At 40.6% G+C, this 17,708-nt stretch overlaps 1 protein-coding gene across 1 annotated transcript in view; it reads left to right on the top strand.

The window, feature by feature from the left end:
* NELL2 (neural EGFL like 2) overlaps positions 1-6,453 on the top strand; it is a 230,561-nt gene extending 224,108 nt beyond the window's left edge. Inside the window, exons 19-20 of the mRNA XM_044998981.1 lie at positions 2,627-2,851; positions 5,710-6,453. Of these exons, the coding sequence (XP_044854916.1) occupies positions 2,627-2,851; positions 5,710-5,760 (276 nt within the window). The 3' untranslated portion in view covers positions 5,761-6,453. The remainder of the gene's footprint in view (positions 1-2,626; positions 2,852-5,709) is intronic.
* The last annotated feature ends 11,255 nt before the right edge of the window (positions 6,454-17,708 follow it).

Raw genomic sequence — 17,708 nt, 5'->3', positions numbered from 1 at the left:
TGTAACCCAGTATCCTCTCTTCCGACAGTGGCTGGTGCCAGATGCTTCAGACAGAGTGAACAGAACAGGGGAATTTATCAAGTGATCCATCCCCTGTTGTCCAGTCCGAATTGCTGGTAGTCAGAGGTTTAGGGACACCTCAAGTATGGGGTTTTGACCCTGAGCATCTTGGCTAATAGCCATTTGTGAACCTATCCTCCATGAATTTATTTAATTCTTTTTGTTTAATCCAATTATGCTTTTGGCCTTCACAACATCCTCTGACAATGAGCTCCACAGCTTGACTGTGTGTTGTGTGAAGAAGTATTTCCTTATGTTTGTTTTAAACTTGCTGACAATAAATTTCATTGGGTGACCCCTGGTTTCTGTGGTATGTGAAGGAGAAATAAAACTTCCCATCCCTTTCTCCACACCATTCATGACTTTATAGACCTCTATCATACCCCCCTCAGTCTTCTCTAGTCCAAGATGAACGTTCCCAGTCTTTTTAGTCTCTCTTCAAATAGAAGCTGTTTACCCCTAGTCATTTTTGTTGCCCTTCTCTGTACTTTTGTGAATTTGACTATATCTTGTTTGAGAAGGGACTACCAGCCAGTGTTCAAGGGGTGGGGATACCATTAATTTATATAGTGGTAGTATGATATTTTCTGTCTTATTATCTATCCCTTTCCTAATGGTTCCTAACATTCTGTTAACTTTTTTGACAGCTGCTGCCCATTGAGTGCATGTTTTCAGAGAACTATCTATGATAAGACCAAGATCTCTTTCTTGAGTTGTAACAGCTAATGTAGACACCATGATTTGATATGTACAGCTGGGATTGTTTTCCAATGTGCATTCCTTTGTACTTACCAGCACTGAATTTCATCTGCCATTTTCTTGCTGAGTCACACTGAATGGGATAGGTGATAGAACAGAACCCTGTAAAGCCTTGCATGAGAAGACCCTGAAGGCAAATGAACAATCACCTGGCACTACCCTGTGAGGTCCCTCAAAAGTAAAGAAGGGGGTGACTCTAGATCAAGCCTCTATATGCTGTTAGGATCCAGTGTGGATCAACAGTACCTCATGGTCAATGATATCAAGGACAGCTTTACATACTTGTGGCCTGATTATCCTTGTACTTACATACTTGTACTGATTATCCTACCATAAATCAGGACTATTTCCTTTGTAATCAGTGGATTACATTGGTGGAGATCAGTGGCATGACATTGGTTGCATCTCGAGTACAGGAGACTCTGCATTTGTTCTCCCAGATATGGTCCTGCTACCAAGGAAGCAGACATCTCTGTCCATATTTCAATGCTCTACCCCCTGTCATGGCTTCTTGGCATTCCAGATCTCCTATGTAGCCAAAATGCATTAATTCGGCTGCACATTGAGCTTGTACATCCACAGCATGTCTGAGTAGAATTTTCTCCCTAATACAGCAGGGACAAAATAAGATGTTTGAATGAAAAGGGAAAGGGGAGGCAGAAAGATGTCCATTTACTAGGGTGGATAAAAACTGATCATTTAAAAAAAAATAAAAATTGGATTTTTTTAACTTAAATCATTGTTTTAATTTAAATTAAATACAAGTTTATTAAAAATAAACCTATTTAAAGTTGTTTGAAATAATGACAACCTATGTTAAGGCTCAAACCTATTATAACCTATTAAAATCATTTAAATTAAATTCAAGAAATAATATTAAGTAGTACTTGTTTGCAGCCAAGTTTTAAAGAAAGTCAAAGCACTGAATTGGTGAAAGTCCCTGGCTAACTATCTGGAACTAGAGATTGTTGAAGTAAACCAGCTTTGACAGCCATAGCCTCTTCTGCAGGTGCAGAGAGAATATTTTCTTCATTCTAGTTTATTCAACTGGTGCAGTTTAATGACCAGTTCCTTCAAAGTTAAGAAACCAATTGGGAGTTAAAAAAGCAGGAAAACTCATTTTCCTCTTTCTGTGAATAAAAAGTAGGTGTGAGAGGATGAGATCTAGTAGTTCTGAAATCTTGAAGGACATGGTGACCAGAAACAAGTATTTCAATTCACTAACTACAGATAATACTTCCTTTTTTAAATAAATCAGTTAGTTTTAAATGCAATACATATTTTAATGAAATTTTTGATAATTTTTTTTCTTATGTATCTAGCACATTTAAGGTAGTTTTATTTAATAAATTTAAAAAATTCTGTTTTGGTTCATTTATAATTGAATTTGAATTTCCATCCAGCTAGAGCTAGACAGAAATCACAAGTAAAAAATTAATCATCTAGTAAATAAGGAATGCATCCTTATTTAAATCAAGTTTCCTGATTGCTGATTTCAATTGATTACATTCAGTGATTTAAGTTGCTTTGATTTAAATCAATCCACCCTTCCATTTACCAACAACACCACCCCTCCAAAATGACACATTGATTTTTAAAACACATACACTTTCTATGTAATTTCTGGTATTGTCAACAGGAAATGATCATCAGAATTATTTTCACTGTCTTTTAAATACAGCCACACGGGAGAATCAGTAAGGAGAAAGAGGCAACACATTGAGTCATAGAAACATGTAATAATACATCAGAAACAACACAGAATACCTAACGTGATCTCTCTTTGTTCTTTTTTTTTTTTTAATAGCAAGGTGAAGTTGACTGTTGGCCTTTGCCTTGTCCAGAGGTGGAATGTGAATTCAGTGTACTCCCCAAGAGTGAGTGTTGTCCACGCTGCGTCACTGACCCCTGCCAGGCAGACACCATTCGTAATGACATCACTAAGACGTGTCTGGATGAAACTAATGTAATTCGCTTCACTGGATCTTCATGGATTAAACACGGCACAGAGTGCACCCTCTGCCAATGCAAGGTAAAGAGCATAAAAATCAAGCCAAGAGGCCTCCTTACCAGGTGGTTCTGTAGTTTATAAATATTAATACATGTAGCCTGGTCAGTGGGAAGTCAGTTTCTACATTTGCTGTTCAAAGGTCGCAATATGAAATGTTCAACTTTAGCTGCAGACTCTCCTGTCAGTGGTGCAGAGCTTTCAAGAACTAGATGATGGTTTAAATGTGCTAGCAGGATGGAAATCTCACAGCATCATAGCCCATGTTGTATCTCACCTTGAGCAAGTGAACCAGCGTATCCTTTCCACAGAAACATATTGCTTTGACTGTGATGACAGATCTTACTCCTGCCAGCCCATTGCTATTTTGCAGATACTTATCGTGTCAAATAATTTCCAAAGGTCTGTAAGATCTGATCTCATACAGGAAATATATTTTGTAGAGTGAGCATCAAATTACCAGAAATGCTATTGTCTCTGTTAGGATTGTGATGATCAAATATTTTAAGTTTTGTAATGGCAAAAATGGAAATTCTGCTCTTCCTTGGTTTAAAAATGACAGCAGAATACACATAATTTGGGCCTTTAATATTCCTCAGGGGTAAGGCACACATTATCTTAAGAAGAAAGGTTAATGGTGAAAAGCTTCTGTGAATTCTGCTGCCTCTTCTAAAACAAATAAAAAAAGGGATGTTAGAATAAAGTGTTTCCATTTTATACACACACACACACACACACACACACACAGAGGAAACTGTATTTTCTATTGTGTTTAACTGAAGACTGACCAGTAGCAGTTCCACAACAGAGGTGACCAGCCAGGAGGAAGAGAGAGAGAGAGCAAGCAGGATCCATTGGGATGGAGATCTGTAACCCTCCCAAATAATTTCAGATATCATCCCATGTCCATCCCATAGGGCCAGAGTACCACCTAAGGCTCCACTTGGAAGAAGAAACAGGATCAGAATCCCATGTTGTTGAGATGCCTGGGAATGTAGAAGGAGCTTATTTGTATAAATTCCATTGGTTGTCAGTTGTGGAACATGTCCCATCTATTCTACCCTCTTGTGGTCCAAGACTGGTCTCTCTATTTTACAACCAGTTTATACAGAGCTATGGAATACTGGTACCAATTGTTGCCTTGTAAACTCGGATCATGATTTGACCCTATATGAGTAATATAGATACTATGCCAAGCTCCATGGACTCACAATGCCTCATGTCTGAATCCATTCTAAGATCTACAGAGGAAACCAGTTCAGCTAGTATACTCCACATTATTCCAACTACCGCATGGACATTGGTGTAATCCTTTCCTTTTAGGATACTCAGAAACAGAAATGCCAAATAGTCATTGTGCCTGTTTAAACTAGATTCACCATTTATCCTTACGTTTTCCATGACAGGACAAGGAGCACTTGTCTCAAATTGCAGTGGAGGAGGTCTAGGTTGGATATTAGGAAAAACTATTTCACTAGGATGGTGGTGAAGCACTGGAATGGGTTACCTAGGGAGGTGGTGGAATCTCCATCCTTAGAAGTTTTTAAGGCCCGGCTTGACAAAGCTCTGGCTGGGATGATTTAGTTGGTGTTGGTCCTGCTTTGAGCAGGGGATTGGACTAGATGACCTCCTGAGGTCTCTTCCAACCCTAATGTTCTATGATTCTGTAATTCTATGTTATGAAATTTTCAAATATCACAAGGCATAACAGTATAATTAGAGCCACAGACTCTTAATAATTAACATGTACCATTTGTTCCTCAAAGAACAAAACCTATTTTGTTTCTTTCCAACACTATGTTCTTTTTTGACATGTACTGTAAGTATTTTAGCTTTGTTTTCCATCCAAGCAGTCTAATCCAAGCAAGCAAGGCGAGTACCATAGCACAGCTTGTATAGTTTTGATTCTGTAGCAAAAATATAAATACCGTACTACTGGGTGTCTCATTTGTACTGCTTCGTTTCACTGTTTTCTAGCAGTACATCACATGCCAGGTCAAAGCTTTAGGATAAGCTTCTCTAACCAAGCTACTGCAAAATAGGTTTACACAAAATCCTTTAAGAATTCAGAAAGCCAGGCATCAGCTAAAGCTGACTTAGCCACAAAACCATTTCAAATCACAAGTAAAGAAGGTGAACTCTAGGATTGCTGGCATGGTTGTCTAGTCTCCTGCCACATACAGTCAAGAAAATGAATTAATGATTCTTACATCCCTGATCTTTAATCAGCCCCACATTTCAATTGACTAAATGTATTTATAGTAATTTAAAAATTATATGCACTATCTGCATTAAGAGTCATACTGAGGAGAAGAGGTGGAAATGTAACATATATCTTTTCTTCAATACTTTAATCACTTTTTTAGGCAACCTGTTCCATTCATTCCTAATGTTCATAGAAATATGTCTATACTAAGATCTGGAGGGGAAACTTCAAAGATTAACCTTTGACAGTGTTACAGCCTGAAAGTATTAACTTGAGATATTCAATGCTAAATAAAACTCGTGGTTCCCTGTGTCAAATCTAAATAAAACTTCGAATGCCTTGTCCTCTTTGCCATCTTTATTGCGCACACTGGGCCAAATCCTGATCCATGTGAAATAAATAGCATATTGCCAAATGATTTCAATTCTATGTCTTAGTTTTACGATATGGATCACACACTGATTAGTGAGTGAAATCATTAGATTCCTTTTACATAGAGTATGGGACTGAAGTGAAGATAGAAAGAGAGAAAAAAATAAACAGTTTACACATTTATTTAGAAATATTCTTCTACTGGGCAGGTATTTGCAGATGGTCATTCTAATTGTTAATTTGACTTTACAAAATACTAACCATTTAAATCTCTCTTCTTTTCCCCTTCCTCCCCCCCTCACAGAATGGTCATGTTTGTTGCTCAGTGGATCCACAGTGCCTTCAGGAACTGTGAAGCTAACAACCATGTCTCACAAGCAGTTTCTGGTTACAGAATTTTCATTCACAAAAAGACCTTTAGACCAAAAATTGTATAAAGCCAAAACTGAAATCACATCAGTTTTGTCCATCTAAAGTGCAGAAATGTTCTGAATTGAGCGAGCTTTCAATTACCTGAGTCAGAATGAAATCTATGGAACTGGAGAAAAGCTCAGATGTGTAAACCTTTCTTTGAGGTCAGGCTCAACTTCTGGCTATTTATGTGTCTGGCATCATTATGCAGAATATTAGGTTAGTGGTAAAGTGACACCTTGTAACATTGTACCTAACGATGTCAAGATCGAGAGACAAATAGAAGTGGTCATTGAGCCTACTGAAGCTTTGAAAGTCCAACACTTCAATAGGCACAGAGATTTTTACCTAATAATATTTGAATCTGCACAAATTTTGTTTGATTGCTCACTGCAGACTCTAGCAGAAATTTGAATAAAGGGAGGATGTCTTCAGGAATAAAGAATATAGCAGCTAAGATGTGTTATGTACAGTACATGCTCTGAAAAAAGATATGTTATTGTAAAAAAAAGTGATGCACCGGCATGGCTACTTAACGTTTTCTGATGGGGAAAGTCATCTATATTTCCTTGTTTTACTGCACTTATTATTTCTTGATTGAATTTGTTCAGTATAAGCTCGTTCTTGTGCAAAATTAAAATAAATATTTCTCTTACCTTATAATATTTCTGGCTTTGAGTCTCCTTCACTGGTACAGGTGATATTTTTATATATTATAGATGACTGTTTCTCCTTTGTGAGTAGGGTTGTATATAGATGTTTCTATCCGGCACAAAGTTGTGACATTATTTCATATTTGTGCTAGTCTTTAAGGGATTGATCTTGCAAATGCTTATGCATGTGAGTAAGTTTACTCCTGTCAGTGGTCCCATTGAGTTTGATAGGACTATTCATGTGCATAAAGGTTTGAAGGATCAAATTCTAAATGTTGATAGGATACTGCCAAGCAGGTTAGATGCAACATTTGACCACCTTTAACGCTGTTCTAACTTGTGGGAAATTCTCTTCAGATTCGAAGCCCTATTTTTGTTGTTGTTAAACACCACAACTTTGGTGATTTCATAGGTGCTGGAACTAGAAGTGCTGGCGTTGCTGCCACACCCCTGGCTTGAAGTGGTTTCCATTATATACAGGGTTTACAGTTTGGTTCAATGGGTCTCAGCACCCCCACTATACAAATTGTTCCAGCACCCTTGGATGATTTTGATATTTTTGTAATAAAAAATAACGTGTGATGATTCTCCCAATGAATGTATCTTTGTTGATGCAAGGGCAGTCATCCAGCCATCAGAGGAAACTTTCTTTAATAAACTCTATTTTCACTACTGATGTGTCAATAAACAAAAGAGGGAACATGACCAAAACTGTTTTGTGCTACATAAGAGGGGTGGGGGGAGAATACAAATAATACAAATAAAATAAACATCTAAAAATATTCAGGAAAAAAAGGACCAGTGCAACATTCTACAGTGGACCATTAAAGCTATGAAGGTTTTCAAACTAAGTAAATCTTTTTCCTCTTCAAGATCTTGTCCATAAATAATAGCTACTCAAGGGATTTTCTGTTTTATCCACAGTTTCTGACAAGCTACAATCAATGTTCTTGAAGAAGCATGTTAGCTCCTTAAAAAGAGGCTGTTTTATGCACTGTTTTCCTGTCTGCTAATAATTGTCAAGGGGTCATGTTTTGCTCTCAGATACACAGGCACATCTCCTGTTGATTTCAATGGCAGTTGTGTGCCTGTATCCAAGGGCAGATTTGACAGACGGTGTTACTGTTTGGGGATTATGCTGTGAGTTCATTATAAAATGTGTGTTAGAAATACACAGAGGTCAGACCATTTGTTTTTTTGTTGTGCAGAGTAAAAAAAAGAGTTAACATATTGCTTGAGGGCAAAATCCTCTAGCTCAAGTAAAGGCTGCAAAAAGCCCTGAATGAACACTGTGACACTAGCACACAGAAGGGGCAGGAGATGCATAGGACTCAGAGATAGGAGATTTAAGAGTCATGCAGGGGAAGTGGGTGGGAGGGGGGAGTCTATCCAGTTGGTCCACAACTACATGAATCCATTAGCTTAACACCCTTTGTGAGGCTTAAGTATCAGGCTTGGAGCATTACTCCCTCCCTGGAGCTGTAATAGCAGCCACAAAGGGCTAGAAGGGTTTTCTATGCCCTCTCCGTGGGCTGGAATTCTGTTCCCCCTAACCTCCAATGTACTTTCTCTGCACGTAGTCTGGCTTGGGTTATGCACAGAGATCAGGTTTGGCCCTAAGACAAAGGTAAGATCATAAGGAAAAATTCTCTTCATTTTTTTTTCACTTCTTCGAGGCACAATAACATTTACACTTCATCCCAACTTGTACTTCAGAACTAAGAATGTGAATGATGGAAAACACATCTCTCCATTCATTGCAAACCCGCCCTTGGAATGGTGTGTCTTATGTTTTGTCTTGGGTTGTTGTTTTTTACCATCTCATTGAACAACCTGCACTTTGCCAACATCTAGGTCAAATATAGCCAAGACATACCATAATAGTTTTTTTGTCAAAATGAACCATGTTATCAAATCCTTAGACAGCCAGTCAATACTATATGTATTTGAGGAGCAGAAGTTATTCAGTTGAACAAAGCTGAATGAATAAAAAATGAGAATGGGTTGAGTGAGCATTTTCTAATCTATCAGTGTTCCAGGTTGTTAATTAGTTGGGAGTTCTTGTAAAGGTCATTAAATTCCACATCTCAATAATACCCCCAGCTAAATTGACCCATCAATTAGTAGTTCATGTTTCTAATTTTCCCCCAAACAGAAAATTTAAATACCACTGAAAATTGTCTCCAAGAATTCCAGACCTAAAGAATGTCAGGTAATATCAAACATTTATTTTCCTTAACAAATAATTCATTTGAAGTACTTCTTAGCCATCTCACAGGAACAGTCAGAGTGAAGCTGATCTGTTGTGTTCTTTTACTGACCTTTCATTATTGGTGCACTGTTTTCAGCATTAGAATTCAATAACTCCCATAAAAGAATTGTCACCTGTTTGCAAAGTAATTGCCCAAAGTTAATAGATCTGCAGATACAAAGGCAGAAAAGTCTTCAGTTACACTGGATTCAATTCTGTGATGAAACAAATTGGCAACGAATAGCTGCATTGTAAACTGTTGAAAACTAAACTCTTTAACTGGAAATTTCTGGCATCTATAAATTCACCCTGGGCGATAGCAGGGAGAAAGGAAGATTTCTCTTCACTCAGTGCTGGTGTTAAACACTTCTATGTGAGACAAATTGAGCCTCAAAGTGAAATGTTTATCTTCAGTCCAGAGGTTAGATTCATAGAAGTTGAACTGTGCGTCCCAAATATATGTATAGTACCAAAGCTCTAAAGCAACATGGTATCTATGTGTATAGCTTTGGGTGTGTGTGTTGTGACGGACCCAGGCCAGTGGGGTACAGGAGTCTGTTAGAGGGCAAATATACTGGTCACTGGATGAGTAGTTTTCTGTTCCCTGAGTGACCAGAGCAGGGGCTGCACTAGAGTAATCAGGAACCTGCTAGAACCAATTAAGACAGGCAGGATAATTAAGACACCTGGAGCCAATTAAGAAACTGCTAGAATCAATTAGGACAGGTTAGCTAATCAGGGCACCTGAGTTTAAAAAGGACCTCACTTCAGATTATGGTGTGCATGTGAGGAGCTGGGAGCAAGAGGTACGAGGAGCTGAGAGTGAGAAGACATATTCCTGGAAGACTGAGGAGTGCAAGCATTATCAGGCACCAGGAGAAAGGTCCTGTGGTAAGGCTAAAGAAGGTGTTGGGAGGAGGCCATGGGGAAGTAGCCCACGGAGTTGTAGCTGTCGCGCAGCTGTACCAGGCAGCACTCTAGACAGCTGTAGTCCACAGGGCCCTGGGTTGGAACCCAGAGTAGAGGGCGGGCCCAGGTTCCCCCCAAACCTCCCAACTCCTGATCAAACACAGAAGGAATTGACCTGGACTGTGGTTTCTACCAGAGGGGAAGGTCTCTGGGCTGTTTCCCAACCCACATGGTGAATCTGTGGGGCAAGCAAATCTGCCAATAAGTGCAGGACCCACCAAGGTAGAGGAGGAACTTTGTCACTGTGTGTGTGTGTGTGTGTGTGTGATAAAGTGAGTGAGGTAATATCTTTTATTGGACCAACTTCTGTTGGTGAGAGAGAAGTTTTCATACTCAGTTCACAAATTTCAACTTAGTGGAAAGAGTTGAAACTGCCTAGACAATAGAAAGAGGTTCTCTGTGTTATTAGGAAAAGTAGCCCAGTGTAACAATGGACAGAGAATATTGCATATTTTATGGTGCAGTAAATATTCCTGTTTTCTCCAAAATCTCCATCTCATACACTCATAGACTTTAAGTCTTGCTTCAAAAGTAGAGCCTTTGAATTAAGGTTGAACTCAATATTTACAGGAAGAAACTCTGACAGTAATAGGGATAAATATTAGTTTATAATAGAAATGTGTCATAGAATTGCTTGTGTCGCAAGCCTGGGTGGTCAGCTTCCCATTGCTCCTAGTCACTCTTATGTGGGGTGCACAATGGGTTTACGACCAGAGGTGCTGCACAATGCCCACTGAAGTCAGTGGGAGTCTTTCCATTAATTCCAATGGGCTTTGCATCAGACTTGTAGCGGGTTAGATTCTGATCTCAGTTAACCAGTGTAAATCTAGAATAGCCACTCTAAAAATCTAAATATATGATTGGAATATGATCCATTCAATGCAGAGTAACCTGGAAAAAAGTTGCCAAGAAAATTGTACTTTATAGATTGGGATTTTTTTACACAGCCCAAGGAAATTAGATGCACAATTTCCATTGCATCTGTGGAATTTGGGCACCTAACTCACTTAGGTGCTTGTGAAAATCCCAGATATAGATACTCCTTCACTTTTTAAAACATAAATGCCAACATACTAAAACTCTACAGATCAATGTTTATTAGTATTTTCTTATTCCCAGCATTTACACCTTCTGTAAAATGTTAACTAAGTAAAAATAGTCTAATATAAATAAAAAATGTGCACCCTATGTTCTACCAACGTTAGTGAATCATTTAAATAACATAAAACATTAATTACTGCAAACCATAATAATTTACTGATCACATTATATTCCATCCATAAAACAGCCAAATATAATTACTATGCTTTTCTTAAGTCTTTTTTCTCAGTAATATCATTTTACCATTTAAATTGTGCTTTAAATATAATTCCCAGGATGCATCAGAGGTATTGCTTGGAATCACTAATATAAACAATTTTATGGGTCCTATTTAAACTGCAAGAACTGAGTCATATTTGAACTGCAAGCCAAAGCCAAAACAAACTGATCTGCATCATTGCTTCTAGAATATTATCCTAAATAAAGAAGCAGATCACTCATAAAAATTCTGTGAAATCAAGTGAAATTTATAAAATGAACACAACCAAACCATTGCTAACTGTTCAGGCATACGTTCTTTTTTTAATTATGACAGATTTAAGATGGGGGGGGAAGAAAATTAGTGTGCAGTGGATTTTTCTTACTTTTTGCATGTGCCACTTTAACAAATTTCTTACAGGTGCCACAGCCAATGGCATACTTATGGAATGATGCTCCTTCAACGTTTCTTCCGACTTTGTTGGCTATGACCATTTGCTATTTCTCTTCCTAGTCTGTTTTTCTGGTAATATGTCAGAATAGTTTAGGATCATAGTATCACAAAGGTGAGGGACAGTCTGTTAGAAGCCAGAAATTTCAGTAGCAGCAAACACAGATGCATCAGTGGGGCATGAGACAGAGGTGCTCTGCTGGGGTGATCCTCTGTCCCCAAGCCAGGATCCAGGCACCTGCATAGTAGGGTAGCAGGTGGCAGAAACCTTGCCCAAGGAACAAGTTCCTCTCCTGCTGCTTTATAGCTGAACTAGAACCTGATAACCTCTGTGATAACCTCCTCAGGAGGAGAGGGAACAGACAGGAGAAGGACCAAGTGGATCCCCTTGGCATCACATGAATCAGGAATGCCTCTCCTTGCACCTCATGAGGGTGAGCTCTGCCTGAGAGACATTGCCAACTGTCTTTCCACTGTAGAGGCATGCAGGGGATAGGAATGGTGACAGCCTCTGCCCCACTGGGAGCCTGCGACATGAGAGCAATGGAGGTTGGGGAAGGAAGGGAAAGGAACTTGTGCTGAGGGAGGAGATTGATAGTCAAAGCAGCATGAGGAGGGTTCATAGGATGACTTGCGTGTAGTTGCCAAGTGAAGAGAGGCCAAAGGTTGGCAGGATGGGGTAGGAGAAGAGAGAGAAGGTGGGTGAGGAAACATCTTTTATTGGACCAACTTCTGTTATGAGACAAGCTTTCGAGCTTACACAGAGCTCTTCTTCAGTGCTGTCTAGCTTGAAAGCTTGTCTCTCTCACCAACAGACATTGGCCCAATAAAAGATATTACCTCACCCACCTTGTATCTAACAGGGGCGGCTCTAGACATTTCGCCGCCCCAAGCAGGGCGGCATGCCACGGGGGGCACTCTGCCGGTCGCTGGGAGGGCAGCAGTTGGCTCCAGTGGACCTCTCGCAGGCGTGCCTGTGGAGGGTCCGCTGGTCCCGCTGTCTGCTGGTCCCGTGGCTACTGGTGACCGGCAGAGCGCTCCCCGCGGCATGCTGCCCCAAGCACGCGCTCGGCGTGCTGGGGCCTGGAGCCACCTCTGGTAGCTAATATCCTGGGACCAACATGGCTACAACAGCAGTGTATAGATCAGCAGGTGTAAGGGAGTACTGTGCTCTTGAAGGGGCTTTTAGGAAGCTGGGGGAAGTCTTGTACACATTAGGGAACATATGTTTTGTCAGAATAAATGTGCATAATAACTAAGGAATCATGTGGCCTTACTTTTGTAACCTTAATCTGCCTCTACTCCTGCTTTCCCTTCCTATTTTAACTTCCTCGTGTGGTGCCATGACTAGCATTAGAACATGAGCTCTTTGGAGAGAGTCCATCTGCCCATAGTTGCATATGTTGGGTGATACAGTCTTTGCACCACTGACTCTAGGAGTCCCTAAAGGACCCCATTTTATATTAGAACGTATTTTGCAGTTCTATGCTTCCACTGAATAGTTGGTTTCAAGGTCCTGATGATCCCATGGAAAACACAGCTGGAGGGGAAAAATTAATTCATTATTTCCACAAAGTGAACCCTTGTTGTCTGATCGCCTGATGATCCCTTCAAAGGTGAGGGACTTTCAGTGCATGCAGGAGTCCATCTACAAATCCTGTGGATTCACAGGATCTGTGTTGAAAACAGCACTCATCTCTGCAGTTCAATGGATGTCCCAGGGATGCCCTTTCCCGTCTGTGTTTTAAGCTTTGAGGTCCCTTCTTTCCCAGCAGAAAGACTCACTTAGGAGCAGTACTGCCTTTGGTGACCATGTCATGGCTGGCCCTTCAAAGCTGGAGGTGGACACTCTGGAGAGGAGTTGCCAGTGCTTGTAGTGATATTAGCAGGGCTGGCCCACAACCTTTGGGCACCTGAGGCAGGGAGCTCAAATGACAGCCCACCCTCACTTGGGCAAAAACTTTGAAAGGGCTCAATTCTGCCTTCTTCCTGTTCTACTCCTCTCGTGGTACTGCTCTGCTACCTACCCCAATAAAGGAGAACTAACAACTTAAAATGCCTTATTCAAACATGTTAAGTAACACTTAACTTTCAAACGCCTGAATAAAAAATGTAACTTTTCTTGTCTGCATAGTAAACACTGGCATTTTTATCTGTTTGAATAATCAAAGTGGTGCTTACCGTGCCTTCTTGGTTGCAAAGATTTGAACTGCTTCCTGAAGGTCCACAGTCAGAGCCATCTCATGCTCTAGTGAGATGGTTGCAAGACCAACCAGCCTCTCCTGTGTCATTGTGGAGCGTAGATGTGTTTTTTATTAACTTCGGCTTGGAGAAGCTGCATTCTCCATTAGGAAGAATGTTAGCAGTATGAGCAGAGCAACAAAAGCGTTTGGAAAGAGGGTGGTCATCTTATTTGTGCACGTATATTCCAGAACAGCCTTTTGAGTTGATCCTGCTGAAATGTATCTTGAAAGGGCTTTCAGTTCATCACATAAATCACTCACATCAATATTGCGCATGTGTCAACACTGTCTCTAGTGCCCTGCATTGCTGGTGTAGGTCTTCTTCAGGTATAGTGAGGAGTTTTGGAATATCATACAACATCTCAAATATACTGCTGTGTTCCTTGAGCTGCATGAAACATTCTTCAACTGATTGTATTGCACAATCTAGCACCTGGTTAAAGAATTCAACTTTGAATTGTTGTTTGATGTCTCTGATGGGATTATCCTGTGCCTCGTAATCAAAATGTCTTCTTCTGTGACTTTTGTATTTTTGAATGGGTGGGAAAATAGCTTCAGTGTGAAGCTCTTCTGCCAACTTCTATGCACTCTTCAGAATGTTTTGAAATCCCTCGTTTGAGTGGTAAGACTGTAGCTATGACTTTGCTTTGTCCAGTTGTTCCATTGCTCCAGATATATGAAGGTCAACACCTTGGAGTCTTTTGCTTACAATATTTATTTCAAACAGTATGTCATGCCACAACGCTAAGCCACACGGAAATTTGAAGTTATGTATGTTTCTGATGATTCTATTTCCCTCTGCCACTGTTCTCCCATGGACAGTTCCTGTCATAGCATTATCCTCCATAATGGCAACTATGGCATTATCTATCTTCCCAATTTGGTATGTGATAGGCTTTATCACCGCCACTCAACTTTCCCATCATGTGGCACTCACTGGTTTCAGTGTCAGAGAGGATGTTCCCAGATGTTGCTTCAAAATTTTCCATTGATGAGTTGATGCAGAGAAAAATACATAGATGCTTTGAATTACATTAAAAAATTCAGCAGCCTCACTAGAAACTGATGCTGCATCACTGACCACCAAGTTCAATGAATGAGAAGTGCATGGGACAAAAAAAGCTCAAGGGTTTAACTCTCAAATTCGTGTCTGTACTCCTCTGTTCTTTCCTCTCATATTGGCACCATTATCGTAGCCCTGACCTCTCATGTCAGCTATTGCAATTCCTGTATCATCCAGCCTTTAAAGAAGTACATTTGTCAGACCAGCTCCTGTAGTATCATCAATGTCAATAAAGTCTAGAAAGTGCTCTCTGACAGTCACCATTGCAGGGATAGTTTCATTTGGTTCTGTTACAAAACGCACCATTAAAGTCATTTGTTCCATATGGCTGATGTCAGGTGTGCAGTCCAGAGTAACAGAGTAATATCTTGCTGACTTCAGATCTGCCACAATCTTCTGTTTGACTTTTGTTGCCAGTAACTATATGATCTCATTTTGAAGTGTTTTTCCAAAGTAGTGGTGTGTGTACATTTCTTGGGTGGAGACTCTTCTTAGATGCTCCTGGAGTACAGCATCAAATTCAGCCATCAGCTCCACATACAGCTGATTTAAAGTGCCACATAGTGCTAGCTTTTGGGTAGCAAGCATTCTGGCAATGGCAATGAGCCTTTTCAGAACATTTTGCCAGTAAAGAGACTCTGATGCAATCTTCTCTTGATGCTGATCATCTATGGTGGCCTTTAACCTTAGTCTCATCTCAAGTTCTTTCCACCTATGGAATGCTCTCTGGTGATTTGCTGCCTTCTCATGGCATGGCAGATTTCTAGCCAGATTTTTCCAGTCCTTTGTTCCTGTAGAACCCAATGTGTCTGGAATATTAGACTGGAAGAGTTTGCAACAAAAACACTATGCAGCATCCTGGGTTTTTGAGTACATAAGCCATGGCTTCTCCACTTTGTCACCATTGGGGATTTCACGCCAGTAGTGTGTTGGATGGAAAATTCTATTTTCGTTGTCTTTGGGGAACATGAAGTTTTTCACTTGCTATGGCCCATGCAGTATAAGGAAGTCCCTCAGGCTACTTACTGCTCAAGTGGGTCCACAGTCCTGGATCATCTAGACTTAAGGAACTAAACTCAGCAGCAGCTGTTTCTTGTGCCTCCACCACACTCTTCTCTGATCTACACTTTTCTTCAGGAATGTGCATGGTTACTTCCATTTGAGATGGAGATATGGATGCTATAATAGCTGCCAGGTCACCTGCACTCTGACTAACTGGAAGATCAGGCATCTCCTCACCACTCACATCCTCACAGGGGCCAGAAGGCTCACCATGAACATTTGTGTCTGTGTCTCAGGAGATCTCCTTCCTGCTTAGATAGAAAAGCTTCCTTTGCTTTCTTTCTTTTTCTGAATGCTGCCCCAGAGGGGCGTTTTCTTCTTTCACTCATGACTGCTGTTCTGTGCCAGCTATAGTGGCTCTCAACACTCAGTTGAAGGGGACAAATAAGCAGGCTGGTAGCAGGGCCTGAGTGAGGGAAGATATCAGCGTCTTAAAAGCCTAACTGGCTCCTACTTCTGCAGTTGACTGCCTGTTCTCCTCAAGTGGGTTCAGGGAAGCAGCAGGAAACAGGAAGCTCTCTGAGGAGCTGGTGTTAATCAGTCCAGGCTCCTGGGGGTGCTAGAGAGGTACATAAGAAGCTTCTCCTCTGCTCTCTCCCTGTAACTCCTGCTGCTTTCTGTTATTCCCTCTCACCTTTTCTCCTGCCTGCCTGTTATGTCTCTTGTGCCCTCCTTCCAGGACTCCTCCATCTCTGTGCATCTAGAACAGAGAGAATACACATGCACCAGCAGCAGACACAATTTTCTACACTCTAGGTCCTAGTGGCACCCCCACACAGTCTGGCACCTGAGGCAGCCGCCTCAGTTCGCCTCATGGTAAGGCCAGTCCTGGATATTAGCTTCTGCTTGTAATTTATTTGGACAGGCTAGGAGAGGAGAAAGTTATGGAAAATGGGTGCTCCATCCTTCCATATCTAATTTATGCTACCTATAAAGTGCTAACCATCATTTTATATACCAGGATATACACTTTTCAGTCTCTGCATATCTTGGGAAGGTTCTTGATGTTTTCCATAACAATGTTTTTACTTTTTAGGCCTTCAAACTTCTTAAACACACAGTTCTCTGATAGCACAGTTTGTAGTGTTGTCTATGAATGTCTTAGTCAATGGTAACTTTTTTCTACACAGCTAATACCACTGACCATAGAGCAGGGCCTTTATCATTTATTTATTAATTAAATGTATCTAGCATGGCTCCAGCACCCCCTCCCACACCCAAACTCCCTCCCAGAGCCTGCACCCCTCCTCCCTCCCTCCCAGAAGCTGCTTTTGTAATGAGCCAGCCACTCCCAGTCCCTATTCAAGCCAAGATTAATGGTGTTAAATTTGCAAATGAATTTTAGTTCTGCTGTTTCTCTTTGAAGTCTGTTTCTGAAGTATTTTTGTTCAAAAATAGTTACTTTTAAATCTGTTATAGAACGTCCAGGGAGCAGCTTTGCCTCTCCTGGAATTGACACCTCCTCATCTATTATTGGGAGTGGACTACATCCACCCTGATCAAATTGGCCCTGTCAACACTGGGTCTCCACTTGTGAGGTACTCCCTTCTCTTGTCATTATATAATGCCTGCATCTGTAACTTTCACTCCATGCATCTGAAGTGAGGGTTTTTTACCCACAAAAGCTTATGCCCAAATAAATCTGTTAGTCTTTAAGGTGCCACCGGACTCCTTGTTGTTTTTGTGGACACAGACTAACACGGCTACCCCCTGACACTTGAATTCCAATCTTGTGTTTCATCCTGAATGGATAATTATAGCAAATCCTTATTCCAGGTCTTCCAGCAACAGCTTCCTAACATCTGTAGTTCATACAAAATTTGTTAGCTCAACTCTTTCCCCACATCTAAGTCCTTCAATCACATTGCAGCAAGATTTAATGCACTTCATTGATTTCAAGG

The sequence above is a fragment of the Mauremys mutica genome, chromosome 1 (assembly GCF_020497125.1).
Source record: "Mauremys mutica isolate MM-2020 ecotype Southern chromosome 1, ASM2049712v1, whole genome shotgun sequence".
Classification (NCBI taxonomy): Eukaryota; Metazoa; Chordata; order Testudines; family Geoemydidae; genus Mauremys; species Mauremys mutica.
Note: the sequence above shows the minus strand (reverse complement) of the source record. Positions and strands in the feature narration are given on the sequence as shown.